Here is an 18,097-nt window from a genome sequence, read left to right as displayed (position 1 = left end):
TAGATAGGACAGAGAGAAATGGAGAGAGGAGGGGAAGACAGAGAGGGGAAGAGAAAGAGACACCTACAGACCTGCTTCACCGCCTGTGAAGTGACTCCCCTGCAGGTGGGGAGCCGGGGGCTCGAACTGGGATCCTTCCACCGGTCCTTGCACCATGTGCGTTTAACCCACTGTGTTACCACCCGACTCCCCCCTCCCTTTTTTTTAAGTTGGGGTGAAAGAGACTTTTGGGAAACAAAGCCTCCAGATCTTGAAAAGATGGAGGCTGGGGTCCTGGGACCGTCTAGATTGCCTCTAGAGCCTATTTAAGACTTTCATTTCCTATTTGATTATGAGTGACAGAAAGCCCAACACAAGTTGGCTTAAGCACACAGGCGACTTTATTGCTTATGTAAGTGAATGCAGGTGTCAGGTACGTTTTGATCCAGTTGCTTGAATGATGGCCATGGACCAAGTTTCTCGAAAGTTTGCACTCTGCAGCCCATGGAGACTCCATCATTCTCAGGCCTTCTTCCCCACAGACCCAGGATCTCTCCACATGGTGGAAAAAAGCCAAAGCCTGCAGATTTCAACTCTGCAGACTTAGGGTTCAAGCCTCTTTGTCTGAAGAGCCCATTTCCATGGGAACCTGCAGCTCTGTGACTGGGTAAGGTCCCCACCTCTGAACTAGTCACACAGGGAAGTGGACCTTGCCCATTACAACTGGGAACCCCCCCAAACCCTCCCCCCATGATCGGTCAATTTCCCATCTATCAAAGACAAAGGAGGGACAGAAATGATGTTGGGGGGGGCACCCCCAAATGACCATGCCCTTCTGCCCTCCACTTGCCCATGTCTATAGCGACACCTGCAGGCGGAGACTTTGGAAAAAGGCTTTTATTGGTGTGACGGTCTCAACACTCCCCATGAATCGGAACACACGGCCCCCAGGGCCCCCCCCACCCCCCTCCCTGGCAGCCCTCCCCATCCTCTGGACCCTGGGAATGGAAGACAATGTGGGATGGGGCCCACGCCCCCGTCTGAGGTACAGTCACTGCCCCTTGCCCCCTGCCCCTGCTCTGCTTTCTCTTACCCTAGTCCCCCCAAAAAGCTCTGGGTGGTTGGGTTCAGGGTGAGGTTGATAGGGGGTCCCCTGGGAGTCGAAGTGGATGACTTGGCATCTGGTCTGGGCTTGGATGTCTGTGGGATGCCTCTGGTCTCTCTCTGCCCCCACCCCATGTGTGTGATGTGGGGTGTCGGTGGTAGGGATGGTTGGGAGTCCCCGCAGTCAGAGCTGAGGGGACAGCCTCTCCTTTCCTGACCACAGCTGCCCACCCCTGGAGGCACTGCAGCTGGTCACCGGCTCCAGGTCACTGAAGACAGGGAGCTATTGCTGGTCACAGTCGCTGGTGTGTGCATGTGTGTCTGAGTGTGTGAGGGTGGGAGGTACAGAAGGTGGACAGGCCAGGGTGGGCCAGCTGGTGGGGGCCGAAGGCAGTGGGGGTGGTGGTGGTGGGGGGGTAGGGCAAAGCACTGAGACAGACAGGCCACCAGAGGCAACGGTCTGACAATTGGATGGAAGCACCGGTCGGCCCAGGAGGGGGCCAGAAAGTCCAGGGAAGGGGCAGGGCAAGGGGAGAAGGTCTCAGGGCCACTGAGCTAGCAAGGGGGTCTCTGAGGACACACCTGGTTGACAAAAGGGAGACCCCCCCCAGTGCTAGGAAGGTTCTTCCCCATCTACTCACAATGGCTGAATGATAGCTTGACGGGTGACACCCTCCCCCACTCCCCACTTTCCCAGGAGACCCCTTTCCAGAAAGGGGGGAGGGATGGTGTACGTGCATATACTGGGAGGATGGGGGGCTGGGAAAGTCTCTCTTCACAGCTTTTTACCATAAAGCCCCCATACCTACCTCCTGCCAGAGGTGAGAAGCACAGGGTAGGGGGGAGCAGTGGATGTGGGGGTTGGGGGAAGGGAAGACTGCTGAGTTCCCTTCCCTGTCCCACTAGCCACACACACACACACACACACACACACACACACACACCACACACACACACACACACACACACACATACACACACGCTCGATCCAGTTGACAGCCTGAGCTAAGAGAGGGGTGTGGGGTGGCCGGGGGTGGGTCACAGTGGGAAACGTGAAAGGTGATAAGAATGGCTGGAGAAAGATGCATAATTTTGCGTTATCCCTCACAGTGATGGGTTCTCTAAAGATCTTCCTTCTTCCTCTTCTTCCTCTCTCTTCCTGGTGACCGAGAGCTCTTCCGTCCCCTGGAGACCCCACGGTGCTTGCTCCCCCTTTCTCTCTCTCTCTTTTGCTCTCGGCTTCAGGCCCCCTGTGGGGGGAGGCCTGTTGCATTGGGTTCTTCCTACATCCTCCACCACAGCCAGCCCAGGGCAGAGAGGAGGGTCAGGGGCCCTGGGGGCCTGGGGGCTGAGTTCTCCAGGGATCCAGGACCTGGGGAAGAGAAAAGGGGGGGTGGTCACGGTGGAGGTTGGCGCTGGGTCGTGAACCAGGAGCCTCAGGCGACCAAATCTTATGTTCTCCCAGGTGAGCTACTACTTCCTCTGCCACCTTGATCCAATTACTGATTTCCACGGTGGTGTGTATCCACTGTTCTTTCTTATTTGTGCGGGCATGCACTTGCTTATTTATTTTATGCATGTCAGCTTGTTCCTTGCTTTTCTGTTGGACCAGAAGTTCTGTGAGTCCCCGGACCATCTGTTCCCTGCAATGTCCCCAGTCTGGGGCCTAGCACTATTAGTAGTAAGAAGCTCACTGAAAATTTTGGTGGAAAGGATGGAAAACCCTTTGCTTCTAAATCTCAGGGGCTGTTTCCTCAGGGGTAGTCCTGACCCCAAGCATGCCCATGCTCACGACTACGCCTCGCACCCACGCACTGGCCCCGCCCTCGCACCCACACACTGGCCCCGCCCACTCTCCCCGCTCTCGCACCCACGCACTGGCCCCGTCCATTCTCCAGATCATACCCACTGGCCCTGCCCACTCGTACAGTGCCATGCCCACACCCCCATGAATCCACTGTGCGCACTAGCATTAGCCAATCCTGCATCGCCCAAGCCGACGGCCCCGCCCCTCATGCAGGCCCCTCCCCACCATGGGCCCCGCCCCCTGGGACTCACGCAGGAGCCGCATGGAGGCGCTGGAGGCTCCCAGCCGGTTGGCTGCGCGACACGTGTAGTTGCCATAATGCCGGGCGCTCACGTTGGCGAACAGAAGCATTGAACGGGTGCGCTCCGTCTGCACCTTCAGGCCCTCTGCGGAGGCGCCGCTCAGCCTGCCAGGGACTCGGGTCAGGGGCCGGGCCATAGAACCCCCAGGGGGGTCACAAAATCCAGACAACCCCTCTCCCCCCAATTCTCAGGATCCCTGTTTACTCATCTCGCATTTTGCCCCCCCCCCACCCCAATGATTCCGACCTTCGGGATCTAGGTCCCCTAAAGCTTCAGGGCCACGCCCACCGAGTCACCCCACCCTAAACCTGCTGGATCCCAGTTCCAGCGTTCCCCTGACATCCTCGCACCCATCCCACACCCCAGACCTTCTTCCTGAATAGCCCGAGGAGACTTTGATCTCTCTGGGACTTAAATTTTCATGAAGTCTCCTGGGGGTTAAGGGACACCCCTCCATCCTCTGGACACCCCCAGCTCTCCAGCTCCAGGATTCTGCTCCCTCAGCCCCCTTCCCCCCAAGCAATGCAAGGGTCGAGGAGCCCCGCCCCCAGAGTGTGCCAGGGCTGGTGCTGTCCTCACAGTCTGTCGTCCTTGTACCACTGGAAGTCCGCGGGGGGCACCGCCATGGCCTCACAGCGCAGGAGGGCGGCGCGGCCCAGGGCTGTGCGGGCGCTGGTCACGTCCGTGATGGTCGGAGGGTCTGGCGAGGGGCGAGAAGTCAGTAGACAGGCCAACCCAGGTGGGACCTCTTCCCTCTGAGGCTGGCGTCCAGACTCCACAGCCCTTCCACCTTCTGACCCAGGGGTCCTCAGTCCCTTCTCCTTCACACCCAGGGGTGCCCCAGTCCCTCCTCTCTCAGATCCTGGGGTCTCTCGGCCCATCTGCCATCAGATCCAGGAGTCCTTGAGCCCCTCCTCCCTCTGACCCAGTGGTCCCCAGGTCCTCCTTTCCCAGACACCAGGGTCCCCCGCCCCCGCCTCTCTCAGACCCAGGGGTCCCCCAGCCCCTCACCCCTCAGACCCAGGGGTCCCCCAGATCCACCTCTCCCAGACCCCAGGGTTCTTCAGCCCTCCTTCCTGAGACCCAGGAGTCCCCAAGCCCCTCATCCCTCCGACCTAAGGGTCCCCTACACCTCCTGCCTCAGACTCAGGGGTCTCCTGGCCCCCTCCTCCCTTAGACCCAAGGGACCCGGGGTCCTTCTCCAGATTCCAGGGATCCCCAGCTCCTCCTCCCTCAGTCCCAGGGGTCCTTCAGCCCCATGTCCCTCTTTCCTGGGCTTCCCCTGCCCCTGAACCCTGGATCCCGGGGAATCCAGGGGGCCACCCGCTTCCGTCCACGCCACTGGGTGCTCACAGTTGACAGTGATCAGCACACGGCGGCTGTCGGGCACCGAGTTCACCCCGTTGTGGGTCACACACTCATACTCTCCCGCCTGGCCCCTCTGGATGTCGGAAATCTCCAAAATCTCGCCCTCAGAGGTGAAGCCGTCTGCGGGGGGAGGGGAGGGGAGGGGGCGAGGCCGGACACAGACACTTAACACGGGACAACACGGGTACAACACGGACACACATCAGCGGGGGGGCGAGCGCAGCAGGGCCTGGGTGCCCAGGTCCTGGGGAAGGGGGCTGGAACTCCTGTTGGGGGTGGAGACCTAAAAGTGAGGCCCTGAGGTCACATGGAAAGGGGAGAGGGGCTTAGAATGTGGGGGGTCCAGAAAAGCTAGGGATGTAGAAGCCCATGACTCAGATCATGGGGCTCAGAAGACCCGGAGGGGTGGATTCCAGGATGGTGGGACTCAGAAAAACTCAGGAAATGTGGGCTCAGTGAGGGAGGTTCTAAAGTGGTGCCTCTAGTTTGGAGCATGGGAATTTGGACAAGCAACCCATGCTATCTGGGGTCTTACTTTTTAAAAAAATATATTTTTATTTATTATTGGTAGAGACAGAGAAATTGAGAGGGGAAAGGGGAATAGATAGGGAAAGAGACAGACACCTGCAGCCCTGTTTCACCATTTGTGAAGCTTTTCCCTTGCAGGTGGGGACCAAGGGCTTGAACCTGGGTCCCTGTACACTCTAATATGTGCGCTTAACCAAATGTGCCACCACCTGGCCCCTCATCTGGGGTCTTACAACAGCTTGGGACTTGGAGGGGGGGGTCTTTGGAGACTCGGGGGCTTGGGTATCCAGATTCTCAAGACCAGGACTGCAGGAGTCAGAGGACACAGCAGGGGGAGATCCAAGGAAGGGTCTGAGACCTGCTGATAGTGTTCTGGGCTTCCAAGGGAGCTAATAAAGTCTCCAAAGGTCTAGGCTGGTCCTGAGGATGGGCATGGCTGAAGGCTCCTCGTGGGTGCTGACACTGCCCGCCCCGCCCAGGGATCACACTCTAAGAAGCCAAACTAGGGCTGCCCAGCAGAGATGGGGGGATGGGAGCAGGGGCAGGAGGAGGCTGGTCTACTGGCTCAGATCATCTGGTGGTGTGTATATATGGCGGGGGAGGGTTTCCTGTGAGTTGGGGGGAAAAGACTGAGGGTATTGGGTTTGGGGTCTTCAGGTGATTTGGAAGAAATGGTCCAAGTCAGGGTGGTTTGTGATAAGGGCTCAACTCTCTAGCTCTGCCAAGGTTATCTGGGGCTCAATAGAGAGGCAACTCAACTGTCACTGGGCCTGAGGAGGCTGACAGGTGTGGTAGCACGCGCCTGTAGTCACAGCTACTCTGTAGGTGAGGCTGGAGGGTGGCTTGCGCCCAGCAGTTGGGGCCGTAGTGCACTAGGCCTATCTGCACGGAACTCAGCATCAATATGGAGCCCTCCTGGGAGGAGGCGACCACAGGGCTGCATAAAGGAGAAACTGGTCCACGTCAGATAAAAGGCTTGAGGGGTCAGGGACAGGGGGTGGTGCCAGTTTTGGGAATCTATACCTAGGGATTTGGGGAGTTGAGGGACCCAGACAGGAGTAGGCTAAGGGGCCTGGAACAAGGGTGGGGGCCTCACCTCGGAGCTGCCTCCAAGTGACAGTGGGCTCTGGCCGCCCCATGGCGAGGCAGAGCAGGTTCACATTGCCCCCTTCGTTCACTGTCACGGGCGAGGAGATGTTCACAATGCGGGCGGGAACTGTGGGTGGGTGGGCAGAGGCCAGGGTGAGAATCCTCCCTTTGGCCCAGGGGTGCCCCAGCTCCTCCTCCTTCACACCCAGGGGTTCCCCAGTCCTTCCTCCCTCAGACCTAGGAGTCCCCCAGTCCCTCCTCTCTTGGACTCAGGGGGTCCCCCAGCCCCTCCTCCCTGACCCCTGGGAATCTCATTCTTGCTCAGTCTCTTCCCCTTCATCTTAATTTGGCTCCCCTATCTTCTGGCCTCAGTTCCCACTCTCACCCAGGTCCTCAGGTGGGCACATGGAGCCACCCCCTCCCACCCAGGATTCCTCTAGCACCCAGAGCCTCCAATTTCCTTGTTCACCAAGGTGGGCAAACAGAGCCCCCACTCCACCTACACCCTCAGGTACATGGCCCCCAGCCTCCCAGGCAGGTACATGGACCCCAGATATGCACATGGACTCCCAGCCTCCTGACAGGCAGCTGGAGCCCCCAGTTCCCTCAGACAAGTACATGAACCCTCAGGAAGGCACACGGACCCCCAGGTAGACACACAGCCCCTCAATCCCCCCCCAGCAGGTACATGGATTCCTCAGACTCCTAGATAGACACATGGACCCCCCAGACTCCCAGGTAGATACATGGACCCCCAGATTCCCAGGTAGATACAGGGACCCCCCAGACTCCCAGGTAGGCACATGGATCCCTTCAGCCACCCAGCAGGTCCACGGACCCCCCTGCCCGCCCGCTCACCGTGCACAATGAGGAACACCTGGGTGGTGTAGGGCTGGTGGCGGGTCTGGAAGGAGCAGGTGTAGAGGCCCTCATCGCCCAGCCCCACCTGGGTGATGAGGATGGAGAACTCTTCGGGCGTGTTGATGAGCAGCCGAACGCGAGGGTCGCTGGTCCAGCGGTCGTTGCCGGCGTAGAGGATGTTGGAGCGGTTCAGCCAGGCCACGCGCGTCACATGCTCATCAATGAAGCAGCTGGGTGGGTGGGTGGGTGGGGGAAGGTGAGTTTTTTTCTCCCCCCCCCCTGCCTGAGCACTGGGGCTGCTGGGAGCCCACTTTACAGGCTGAGATGCTGTGTGGGGAGAGGGCAGTGAACTCAGGGGCTGCATAGAATGGGGCCCAGTCACTGAGTAGTGTGGTGGAAGGCAAAGAGAGGGAATGGGGGGCAGAGACCCAGGGTGGAGGGCAGAGACCCAGGGGCTAGAGACCCAGAAAGGGGGGGGGGACAGAAACCCAGAGAGAGAGGGAGACAGAGACCCAGACAGAGGGGACCAGAAACCCATGGCCCTGGTGCCCCTCCTGTGGGGAGCTGCTTGTGCCCCTGAGCCTGCAGGTGGGACTGCTTCCCTGTGGAGCCAGGCAAGGAGGGGGGGAGAGGAAGGAGGGGTACCTGAGGGTGGCGTTGTCGCCCTCGCACACCGTGTAGTTGTCTGCTGGGGAGCTGAACTCCAAGCTCTGAGACAGTAGCCCTGCAGGGGAGAGGGAGCCGGGCTCAGCCTGGGGATGCAGGAAGGCCTGTTGGAGGCTGGGGGCCTCCTGTGGCCCCACGCGGAGCTGTTTCTGATGCACAGGCACAGCCATCTGCTGTGCACACGGCCACACACACAGGCATCGGTGTTTCTAGGGACACAGACGGGACAGTCACACCCCCACTGGGGTCAGGGTTGACTCAGGGACACGCAGATCCCCACGTCTCCAGACACACGGGGACAATGACCCCCCCCCCACACTCCTACACAGAGATACACCTGTGCAGATGCACAGACGCAGTTACAGGTGTACACACACACAGGTGTGCACAGAGCAAAATGCACACGCAGGCCAACGCAGGGCATGTATTCGTACGCGGGTGAACACACACAGAGCCAGATTCAGGCTGCACAGCTGCACACACGTGTCTACATGCGCAGCAAACATTTGGCCACAGGTGTGAGAGTACACATCAACTCAGGAGGAAGTCCGTGGAAAGGCCCCAGGGAGCCAGCTGCACGCACATGCCCCGCACCCACAGGCGTGTGCGAACGTACAGGTGCAGGAGATGGCCCTGCCAGATGCGGTGCAGCGCCCCCCCATGCCCCGCGCCCCTCCCAGGCAGGAGTCCAGAAAGCAGCAGCTTGCAGACCCGGGGCTCAGAGCGCAGGCTTCCGGGTGCACTCCTGTAGGCGCGCCCACGCCCGCCCTGTCGCCCGGCTGGGCGCCCACCCTCAGCCATTCATCTCTCGGTGGACCGTGGCCAGCGGGCTGGACCGTGGCCAGGAGGGGGCTGGGCCTGCGCAGGCGGTGGATGGAGCCAGCACCGGGCAGCCCAGAGAGCAGACAGCGGTGACCTTGACTCCAGGGGAGGGAGGGAGGGCTCTGCAGGGGGCTGCCCAGGCCCCCGCCCCCGGATGAGCGGCTAATTAATCTAATGAATTAATTGCCCGTGCTGCCCTGAGACTCCCGGGGGCCCTCTCCATCAGCAACCCCTCAGACAGGCTGGAGGGCTGGAGCTCAGCTTGGCGGCTGCCCCTCTTAGGCTCCTCTTCCCTGGCTGCTATGAGACCAGTCTGGAGGGAAGGGGGCTGCGTCTGTCCGCTGTCCCAGGAAGGACACACAGAGCCAGCCCCCAGGCTGGAGACGCTGGTGCCCCACACAGGGGGACAGGGACACAGGCACACACCACCAGCAGACGTGAGAAAGGTGGCTGCCTTCCAGCTCCTGTCACGTCTGGCCACCCAGGTAACCCACGATGATGGACTGAGTCATCCTGACAAACAGGGCCCAAGAGCCCCAGGCCTGCACACTGGCTCACGGCCATCCAGGGGCTGCTACAAGGGTGCACACACGCCCGGGCTGGCTGGGTCACAAGGACACTGCAGGCCCTGGGTAAGCTCCCCTCAGCCTGCCTTGGGAAACACATCCACAGAAGAAGCGGCAAGGCTGGCTGGGCACCCTCAATACAAATGGGTCACCCGCGGCCAGAAATCAGGGACACACAACGACCCTGTCACCTCCGATCACATCACGCAGCAGTCACAGGCCCTTGCCCAGCCTCACACCCGGGCCAGAGCTTCCCTCCCCCCGCCCCTGCACCACTGCCATCTGGAGGTGCCTGGTGGTTCTCGTGTGTGTGTGTGTGTGTGTGTGTGTGTGTGTGTGTGTGTGTGTGTGTGATCATGGATGTTGGGTGTGGTGTGGCATCCCGGATTCCCCAGCCCTAACCCCTTCTCTCTTCTCCTTACACAAAGCCACAAAATGATGAACCAAAGATCTTTCCAGAGCTGTCACAGGTACCCCGGGGACCAATGCCCTTTCCTCTCTCGAATGCCCTGGTTAGACATGGGGCTAGATACTGTGATCCACAGTGATCAAACCCTGCCATGGAGCTGTCCAAGGTGCCCCCCAACGTCAAGAAACTCAAGGCTGTTGGACTCAGTCTGACTCCTATCGGTGCCCCTGTGGGAACCAAATCCACCAAAGTGCAACCCAGATGTCCCTCCTCCTCTTTCTCCGCCACCACGAACTCCTCCTCTGACTGCCCAAGGCAAGGAATCTCCAGCTGCTCCTTTGGGCGCCCTTTGAGTCAGCCGGGAAAGTGTCCAGAACCCTCCTCCCCAGCGTGGGGCTGTTCTTGGCTGCGTCCATCCAAATCCAGAAGCACTTACGGGAGGAAACAGGGTTCTCTACAGCAGGAGCTGCCCTCACAGAGCAGGTAGGACTGGAACCAGATGTCCGGGCAGACAGAAATACCAGCGGGCAGAGCTGCCCCCGCCTCTTCCAGGCCCCCAGGAGGTCATCTTGTCCCTCTTCTTCTGCTTGGCACTAGGGCCTGGGGTCAAGTCTCCCTTGGTGCTCTGTGACCAGCTCTGCCCTCCCACCCACTCCTCTCCCTGCCTTTCTCTTCCCTCACATCCCATAAAAATACTTCCTCTCCAAGCCACCACCCAAGAACCCTGTGCCAGCTCCCCCCCTCCCCCGCGTGAAGGCTGTGCTCCTTCACCTACTCCTAGGCCAGACACTAGACAGATGTGTGAGGAAGCAGCCAGGGCCTCGTGCTGTAATCTGGATGTTGTGGGCCTGCTGAGCTCTGCTTCCCCAAGTGCTGTGTGACCTGGAACCCTTTCCCTGCTCTGGGCTATAGGAAATGAGGAGAGTTCAAGACCTCAGGTTTGCCATGGAGCTACCTGGGTCCCCATCACTTTGGACTTCGTCCCGCTCTCCTCCCCACCCAAGCCCAGGTCCTAGCTAAGATCTGTCCCACCTCCGGGGCTCCAGCTGGGGGCTGGGGTCCAGTGACAATGAAGCAATAAGTAGAAGAGTTAATACACAAGCACAGGAATTCCGCTGGGAAGACTCTGACTCACTGTGGGGACTGAGCCCTCCAGGCTTGGAGAGAGCTCAGGCCACACCGTGGTGGTGAATCTGTGCCAGAACAGAAGTTTCTGGAGGCCACGGTCTGGGCCTGGCTCGGGTCTGCACCTCCCAGCATGACAGTATGGCTCACAAGGCAGGGGACACGCATCTTGAGAAACATCTTAGGTGGGTGGATGGAAATGGATGCCTAACACAAGCTGCTGCAACTATGAACTTCTATCCACTTCTCAAGACCCCCAACTCAAAATGTCCCTTTCCTCCAGGAAGAGCACCCTGATTGTCCAAGGCAGAGAATCCCTACCCCGCTTCCCTTTGGGCATACTCTGACTCTTTGGGGACAGCATCTGGGGGTTCCCAGGAATCTCTTGGGTGGGGGCTATTTTGGCTGTGCTCCCCCAGAGCTGGGAAGTGCTCACAAAGGGCATAATTGGTAGTGGGGGGGGGAAGGAGACAGCACAAAGGTTCTGTAAAAAGACTTTCCTGCCTGAGGCTACAAAGTCCCAGGTTCAATCCCTGATGCCACCATAAGCCAGAGGAGAGTAGTGCTCCTGTAAAAAAGAAGGAGAGAGAAAGACAGAGAGAGAGAAAGAAGAGGAGAGAGACAGAGAGAGGAGAGGAGAGGAGAGAGAGAGAGGAGAGAGAGAGGAGTGAGAGGAGAGGAGAGAGAGGAGAGAGAGAGGAGAGAGAGGAGAGGAGAGAGAGGAGAGAGAGAGGAGAGAGAGAGGAGAGGAGAGGAGAGAGAGGAGAGAGAGGAGAGAGAGAGAGGAGAGAGGAGAGGAGTGAGAGGAGAGGAGAGAGAGGAGAGAGAGAGGAGAGAGAGGAGAGAGAGAGAGGAGAGAGAGAGGAGTGAGAGGAGAGGAGAGAGAGGAGAGAGAGAGGAGAGAGAGGAGAGAGAGAGGAGAGGAGAGAGAGGAGAGAGAGAGGAGAGAGAGAGAGAGGAGAGAGAGGAGAGAGAGAGAGGAGAGAGAGAGAGGAGAGAGAGGAGAGGAGAGAGAGGAGAGAGAGAGGAGAGAGAGGAGAGAGAGAGAGGAGAGAGAGAGGAGTGAGAGGAGAGGAGAGAGAGGAGAGAGAGAGGAGAGAGAGGAGAGAGAGAGGAGAGGAGAGAGAGGAGAGAGGAAAGAGAGAGAGAGGAGAGAGAGGAGAGAGGAGAGAGAAAGAGAGAGGAGCAAAAGAGGAGAGAGAGGAGAGTGGAGTGAGAGAGAGAAGAGGAGAGGAGAGAGAGAAGAGAGAAAGGAGAGGAGAGAGAGAGAGGAGACAGAGGAGAATGGAGAGAGAGAGAAGAGGAGAGAGAGAGAGGAGAGAGAGAGGAGACAGAGGAGAATGGAGAGAGAGAGAAGAGGAGAGAGAGAGAGGAGAGAGAGAGGAGAAAGGGAGAGAGAGGAGAGAGAGGAGACAGGAGAGTGGAGAGAGAGAGGAGAGAAGAGGAAAGGAGAGAGAGAGAGAGGAGAGAGGAGAGAGAGGAGAGAGAGGACAAAGAGGGAGAGAGAGGGAGAGGGAGAGGGAGAGGGAGAGAGAGAGTGACAGAGACAGACACTCCCTTGAGGAGCTGTGTTAGGAGATCAAATGTCTATCCCATCAAATCCAAACTTGGTGACCCCCCCCCCTTGATCACAGACTGAGTCTCAATTTCCCCTTCTCCAAAAGGAGAGAAAGAGAGAGAGAGAGAGAGAGAAGAAAATAAAAAGCCTGAGTCTTTCTCCCTGAGGGTTTGCATGCAAGCTAAAGAACTAGCTCAGTGCTTGGTGTGCAGAAAGGCCCGGGAAACACCAGCTCTCCTGAGCATCACTTTCTTTTTAAAGCATCGTCTACTGTTGTCCTGGGTTGGAAGGCAGCCTCCCCTGGCACGTGGGGGAGGGTGGGGAGCAGCCGTGCCCAGCACCCATCCCCTGAGTCAGCCACTCGGGCCTACCTGCCCACTCAGCATTCACTCTGACCCAGGCATCCTGGGTTCCAGTCCCGGCTCTGCCCCTGAGCTGCACAAGGTTCTCGTTGTCTCCCTGGACTCAGCTTCTCCACCTGCAAACGAGCTGGTTACTGTGTCCCCTCAACAGACGTAGGGCAGGGTGAAGAGAGCCCATGGAGGTCAGGGTGACATCAGCACCGGTTAGCTGAGTGTCTGGGTTAGTGGATGGGGTGCTATACTGGGGTCCTCTTGTGATGGGGGTTGAAGGGGGCCTTTGGGTCTCTAGTGTAACTCAGACAGATAAATCAAGGTATGGAGGCCTCAGGCAGCTGAGCCGCTCAAGAGGCAACAGGGTCCTTCCCAAGAGAGATTTCTGTGACTGGAAGGGCGATGCGGCAGGTAGAGTACAGGCCTCGCCTGCATGTGGCCTAGGCTTCATCTCTGGCACTGCGTGCACCAGGGCTGAGCAGTGATCTGGGGTCTCTTACCTCTTCATTATTTTATTTAATTTTCGATAGAAATCGAGAGGGGAAGAGGAGATAGAGAGGGAAAAAGAGAAAAACACCTGCAGACCTGCCTCACTGCTTTTGAAGTTCCCCTCCCCCTCACATAACAGGAGCTTGAGCCTGGGTCATTGTGCGTAGTAATGTGTGCTCAACCAGGACTGCCACTGTCCAGCCCTTCTGATTTGGTCTCTCCTTTGTGAAATCGATCCGTGTGTGTCTGGGTGTGTGAGTGTGTGTGTGTGTGTGTGTGTGTGTGTGTGTGTGTGTGTGAATCAGAGCATCACTCTGGCATATGCAGTGCTGGGCACTAAACTCAAAACTTCATGTTTGCAAGTTCAACACTCTAGTCACCGTGTAACTTCCCAGGCTGCAGATGAATAAGTCTGAGAGACAGAGAAGGGCTTCTAACTGTCAGCGTGACCTTGAGCTGGTGAGAACACCCTACTGTCCCCGGGAGGGACTTGGGCTCAAAGTCACAGCCCCAGAAGCCACAGGTATGAGTTTGGGCTCAGGAGTGTGTGGGCTTATGTTGGTCACTCAGGAAGCCAGTGGCAGATGTGTGGCACAAGAGGTGGGGACACATTTAGGACGTGACTCTGGCAGGAAAGAGGGGTGAAAGGGGGCTGGGCCTGGCCTCTGGGCACTGAGGAGCCCCACCCCTGGCCTGCTTCCTCTCTGCAAACCCAGGGAGTCCAGGGGCATCACAGGTGCCTGGCACTCAGACTCTGAACCCAGAGCCTTGAAACCGTCGGTGACACACAGGCTCCTTTCTGTTGGTTCCTGCCTCAGGGCCTTTGTACCTGCCGTGCCGGGAATATTTTCAAGGCTGACTCAGTCCCTTCTTCCACTCTCTCACCTGTATAGAGGAGGGTCCGTCAAACACCCAAGTTCACAGAGCCATCTCCTCTGCCATTTTCTTTAATTGCCTATCATTCTGAAATGACCTTATTGCTTTGCTTATATTTGAACTGCTAGCCCCCCCCCCCCCTTTTTTGAAAACATTAAGGGCTAGGAAATAGCTCACCTAGTAGAGCATATACCTTAGCATGCTTAAGGTTCTGGGTTCAAACCCAAGTCCCCATATCACAGCATCGGGGAAGTTCTATACATGATAGAACAGTGTCTCCCCCCCCCCCCCGCCCCGGTCTCTCCTTAAGGATACAGAATAAAAGGAATTTGAGTCAGGGAGGCCATTCAGAAGTATGGTGCATGTGCAAGACCCTTAGCTTACTCCTCAGTACTGCATTAAAACAAGAAAAGACAAGCTGAACGTTTACTTTATGTATCAGGGGCTGGGCACTGAATGTGGGGCCTCATGGAGCAAGGCCTCACCTACTGAGCCACCTCCCTGCTGCTTGTTGGAGTTTTCTGTTCTCTCTCTGGCCCGCTGGGATGTAAGATGGGTGAGGATAGTGGCTTCAGCGGCTCTCTCTCTGTTCACAGGCTTCCCCCCCCCAGCCCCTGTGCCTAGAACAGCAACTTGGTAAATGTGCATCAAATGAACCAAGAGGCTGAACGCATGCCCTGGAGAAACCGGGGTGCAGAAGCCCCATGGGAATGCTTTCCCCCACCTCCCAGGCCAGGTTTCAAGCTCTCCTATTTCTTCTAGTGCCTCAGTGAGCTGAGAACTGCCCACGTTACAAGTGGCAGCTGATTGTGTGAGTGAATGGGAAGTGTGTGTGTGTGTGTGTGTGTGTGTGTGTGTGTGTGTGTGTGTGTGCATGCGCGCACACGTGCTGGTGTAATGAAACCAGAGAACAGTCCAGGGGAGGTGCCGTGGGTAAGGGGTTGGAACACTCAAGTATGAGGTCTTGAGTTCGATCCCCAGCATCGAATGTGCCAGAAAGATGCTCTGGTTCACTCTCTCTCCCCTGTCTCATTAATAAATACATTTTGGAAAAGAAAAAAAATATAAAGAAGAAAATTAGAGACAGTAGGGGTGGGGGTGGGCAGTGGTGCACCTGGTTAAGCACACGGAGCTCTGAGCACAAGGACCTGCACAAGGATTTGGGTTCGAGTCCTTAGCTCCCTACCTGTAGGGGGTTGCTTCACAGTGATGAAGCAGGTCTGCAGGCGTCTTTCTTTTTTTTTCTCCCTCTTTATCTCTCCCTCCTCTCTCAATTTCTCTGTCCTATCCAATAAAATGGAAAAAAATGGCCGCCAGGAGCAGTGGATTTGTAGTGCCAGCATCAAGCCCCAGCAATAACCTTGGAGGCAGAAAAAGGGAGAGAGAGAGCGACACACACACACACACACACACACACACACACACACACACACACACACCACACACAGACATCAGGGCCTCAGAGCACAGGACTTGAATGCCCGAGAGTTAATGTTCAACCCCCAGCAACATCAAATGCCTCAGCTGAGTGGTGCTCTGGACTCTCCAGTGAAAATAAACATTTTTTTTTTTTTCTTAAGGATAGAATATCTGCAAATGCCAGGGAGGTAAAGTTAAGTGGAAAAGAGTTGCAGAGAAACGGGTCTCATCTGGATCTTGGGGAAAACATCAAGAAGCCAACTACTTGTTTCTCCATGGCACTAACCTGAAGACAGTAGGGGACTTGGAGAGACAGCTCATGGGGGAGATGAGGGGTGTTGCCTGTCTTGCTAAGCATAAGACCTGGCACCACATGGGAGGGGCTATGACACCAGGTGAAGCTCTTGTCCCATGGCTTCTCTCCCTCCATCTCTGAATGAAAAGACTTGACCCTAGCTCTACAAAAAAAGAAACGAGTATGTCACTAACTCAATACAAAGGGCCAGGGGCGGGCGGGGGCAAGATGGGGTTTGCTCTCTCCAGCACTGACCGGGCCTGCTGATTCAGCAGACTTCTGGGAATTTTGGAAATTGTTGGATATGAATGAAAGAGAGAAAAGATTCAATTCTGTCTCTTGCTGGCTTTGAGCTCTTTGGGAGAGTCCCAAGTGTCACTGGAGGGTGGGGCATGGGGCTGCCTTTCTGCCACCTGGTTCTGCCCTAGCTACTCCTGTCCTGCCTCCAGGGCCTGCTCCTGAAGCTGGGCTCCTGGTCAGGAGTGGTGTCTGAGGCCCTGATGGACAGAAGTGGGAGGTGATCTTGAGAGTGAAGGTGGGGGGGGAGAGAGGCAGGAGTTGGGAGGTGAGGGGACATTGAAGGGAGGGGGCAGGGAAAAGAGGTCAGTCACAGGGGCATAAGGGGTGGGATGGAGCAGAAGAGGAGGAAGGAGACAAAGCAATGCAGACAGACATTAGAGGGTGAGACTGGGGTTCACAGGGCTCAGGAAGGGAGTGCTCAGAGGACATGCACCCTCAGAACCTCCAAGTGCAGCTGTGTGTGTGTGTGAGGGGGGTGGCGGTGTGGGGTGTGCCTGTCGCTGTCTGCAGGTGTGGCTGGCTCCCCAGCAGACTGGTGACTGGTGTTTACGTGGCCCTGCGTGACCCGCTGTGCGTGGGTGGGAGGCCCACAGCGGCTGGCTTCCTGAGACAGTTGGGGGGTGGTGGTCCCCAATTGTGTGTCTCTGACTCTATGTTCCTTGGATGGGTCTTCTCCCTACAGAAGCCCGGGATTAACCCTATCTCCTGCTTCCTGCCTTGTTAATCTATCCCTCAAGCCCAAAGAGGCATTTTGTGGACCACTTCCCCCGCCCCTGCCCCCCAGCTGGCCCTGCTGGGATCCCCAGACCCAGACACACAGGATGTGTTCCCACCCCTAGCCCCTGCACCCCCTTTTCCATTCTCCCTGATCTGAGGGAGAGGGGTGCCTGAGGTGAACCTGCTGGCCCTGCGTTAACCCTTCCCTTTCCTCGGACTAGACCCTCTCGTCCGTGATCTCTGGGAAGCCAGGAAATATTCCAGGGTCCTCACATCTGAGCCCCCAGGAAGCACCCCAAACTTCCAGAGGGTCTCCAGCTCCACTTAATTGCAGCCCCCCAAACACCCCCATGTCAACACACACTCTTTCTCCACCCAGATGACCCAGGTGGGGAATTCTAGCCCCTACCCAACTGGGAGCCCCCCTCCCCTTTCTGGCCCTGGGACAGCTGTCAGAGGACGCCCCAGACCCCTCCGCTCAGCTCGCCGACCCTGGGGGAGGGCACCGGCCCCCCACCTGTGCCCACCGCCTCTTCCAGGACCCCTTCGGAGAGACCCCCGACGGGGCACCACCCCACCGGTTAGCTCGGCTCGGGGGATCCCGCCGGGAGACCCCCACTGGGGCGTCGGGTCCCCACCCCCAGCCCCGCCGCAGACTCCCCGCCCCCGGGCCGGGACGCGGTGTCGCGGACCTCCGCCCCCATCTCCCGCCCCCGCAGCCTCCCATCTCGGTCGGGGTGCAGCCCCCAGCCCGCACCCCTGCCGGCGTGCAGCCCCCGCCCCGCCCGCGCTGCGGTACCTCGGCTGATGACGGCCAGGCCGGCCAGGGCGGCGGCGGCGAGGAGCCGGAGCCGGGCCCCGGGCGCAGGGGGGGGCATCGCGGCGGCGGCGGCGGCGCGGAGGGGGCGGGGGGGGCGGCCGGGCGCGCGAGGCCTGGGGGGAGAGGGGGAGGGGGAGGGGGACCCCGCCTGCCGCTGCACCGGCCCGGGGGGCGGTGGGGGCGGGGGGAGGGGACCGGGGGGGCGCGACGAGGCGGCCGGAGCTGCTGCAGACCCGGGGAGGGGGGCGGCGCTGACGGGCAGCGGGGCCGACCAATCCGGGGAGGCGGGGGGCCAGGAGGCGGGGCCGAGGGGGGGGCCGCTCCTCCGAGGGAGAGGCCTTTGTTACTGCGGCCGGGCCCCCACCCCGTGCCCGCGATGCCCACCTCGGGTCCTCGAACCCCGGGACGGGACACGCCGAGCCCACCTGCCTCTTGCTGCAGGAACCCAGCCTCATCATCCCTCACACCAAGGGGTCCCCAGCCCCTCCTCCCTCGGCCGGGGTTCCCCCCAACTCCTCCCTCTGAACCCGGGGCTCACGGCCCCTCCGCTCACTGCCCAGAGGACCCCCAGCTCCTCTCTCTCTGATCCCGGGCCAAAAGCCCCTCCTGTCTCTGCCTAGAGGTCCCCAGCCTCTCCTCCCTCT

At 58.6% G+C, this 18,097-nt stretch overlaps 1 protein-coding gene across 1 annotated transcript; it reads right to left on the bottom strand.

The window, feature by feature from the left end:
- Nucleotides 1–357: 357 nt before the first annotated feature.
- On the bottom strand, nt 358–17,565 carry IGLON5 (IgLON family member 5). The gene is made up of 8 exons (XM_007536952.3): nt 17,433–17,565; nt 7,684–7,762; nt 7,036–7,268; nt 6,185–6,304; nt 4,546–4,680; nt 3,772–3,892; nt 3,142–3,296; nt 358–2,455 (listed from the first exon to the last, which is right to left on the bottom strand). Exons 1-8 carry the CDS (start codon nt 17,509–17,511, stop codon nt 2,367–2,369), a joined length of 1,011 nt encoding a protein of 336 aa, XP_007537014.2. The 5' UTR covers nt 17,512–17,565; the 3' UTR covers nt 358–2,366.
- Between the last annotated feature and the right edge of the window lie 532 nt (nt 17,566–18,097).

This window comes from Erinaceus europaeus, chromosome 2 (assembly GCF_950295315.1).
Source record: "Erinaceus europaeus chromosome 2, mEriEur2.1, whole genome shotgun sequence".
Lineage (NCBI taxonomy): Eukaryota > Metazoa > Chordata > Mammalia > Eulipotyphla > Erinaceidae > Erinaceus > Erinaceus europaeus.
Note: the sequence above shows the minus strand (reverse complement) of the source record. Positions and strands in the feature narration are given on the sequence as shown.

Bases quoted from the DNA above. Each gene is read 5' to 3' on its own strand.
- IGLON5 (XM_007536952.3), bottom strand. From the start codon at position 17,511: ATGCCCCCCCCTGCGCCCGGGGCCCGGCTCCGGCTCCTCGCCGCCGCC. The intron at 7,269-7,683 runs GTACCCCTCCTT...CCACCCACCCAG, and splicing joins GGCGACAACGCCACCCTCAG to CTGCTTCATTGATGAGCATG. The intron at 3,893-4,545 runs GTGAGCACCCAG...GCCCCTCGCCAG, and splicing joins TGTGCTGATCACTGTCAACT to ACCCTCCGACCATCACGGAC.